Below are 940 nucleotides of genomic sequence, written 5' to 3'. Positions count from 1 at the left end.
TACTTATTATATTCTTCTCTTCTTAATACCTCTTGCATCTTAGATGCCCTTGCTTCCACTGCCCTTGCATCTAAGCATGTCATCACTCATAAAGAAAAAATAAAACTGCACAAGATTGTTATCAACAATATTCCAGTGTTTCTACTTTTGGTAATGCTTCTACTTGGTAAGAAAGGCAAGGCATTTTATATATAAAGAAACTGACAAAGAGGTGGGGTAGCCTCCTTAATAGTTTATACAGCATATCAGAAACATATCCAGAAGTTCATATCTTAACTTCTAGGTCCCAGGTACGCAGTTAACCCACGCAAAGAGAATGAAAGAGAATTTTAGCACACGCCCTAATACGGCTCCCAATCTAGCTAGAAAATTAAGAGACAGATTCACAATAGCATTCTTTGGATTTTTCACATCTCTGTTAATATTCACCCAAACCTTTCCACTGTCCTACTTTGTAATCGCAAAAGAATATTTAAGAGGACATGGGAATCAAAGGTTTGAATCTTAGAGGGAGACAATAATTTTCATGCACTACCCAAGTAAAATCAACCGTGAAGGTGAGCAGTTACCTCGTTTTGGTGGTGACCAGCAGCATTAAAGGGTGGAGCAGCATGCTCCAACCAAATTGGTGCTCCCCCGTGGACTATCTGCTCTCGCAACCACACCAGACTGATGAATGCACACAGTGTGCATGTCACCACGAAACAACCCTGCAAACAATCCGCCAACAAATTTTCCCTATTTAAAAAAAAATACATATAATTACTCCAAAGAACGCTTAAAATTAGGAAACCAAAGGTAAGAACATTTTCTTTTACACTAAAACCTCAGGAAAAAACAGCCTCAGTAAGGTAAATCATAATTTTGGGGTAAAAATCAGTTTCTCCAAAAGAATTATCTATAACGATGGCAAAATTCTATCTTATAAGCTCACCAATAT

General features: G+C 37.6%; 1 protein-coding gene across 1 annotated transcript in view; it reads right to left on the bottom strand.

The window, feature by feature from the left end:
- MARCH6 (membrane-associated ring finger (C3HC4) 6, E3 ubiquitin protein ligase) overlaps window positions 1-940 on the bottom strand; it is a 78,264-nt gene that overhangs the window by 51,480 nt on the left and 25,844 nt on the right. The window contains exon 5 of the mRNA XM_012650017.1: window positions 570-765. Within this exon, the coding sequence (XP_012505471.1) occupies window positions 570-765 (196 nt within the window). The remainder of the gene's footprint in view (window positions 1-569; window positions 766-940) is intronic.

Source organism: Propithecus coquereli, unplaced genomic scaffold (assembly GCF_000956105.1).
Source record: "Propithecus coquereli isolate 6110/MARCELLA unplaced genomic scaffold, Pcoq_1.0 Scaffold309, whole genome shotgun sequence".
Lineage (NCBI taxonomy): Eukaryota > Metazoa > Chordata > Mammalia > Primates > Indriidae > Propithecus > Propithecus coquereli.
The sequence above is the reverse complement of the archived record's forward strand: the minus strand, read 5'-3'. Positions and strand labels throughout refer to the sequence as shown.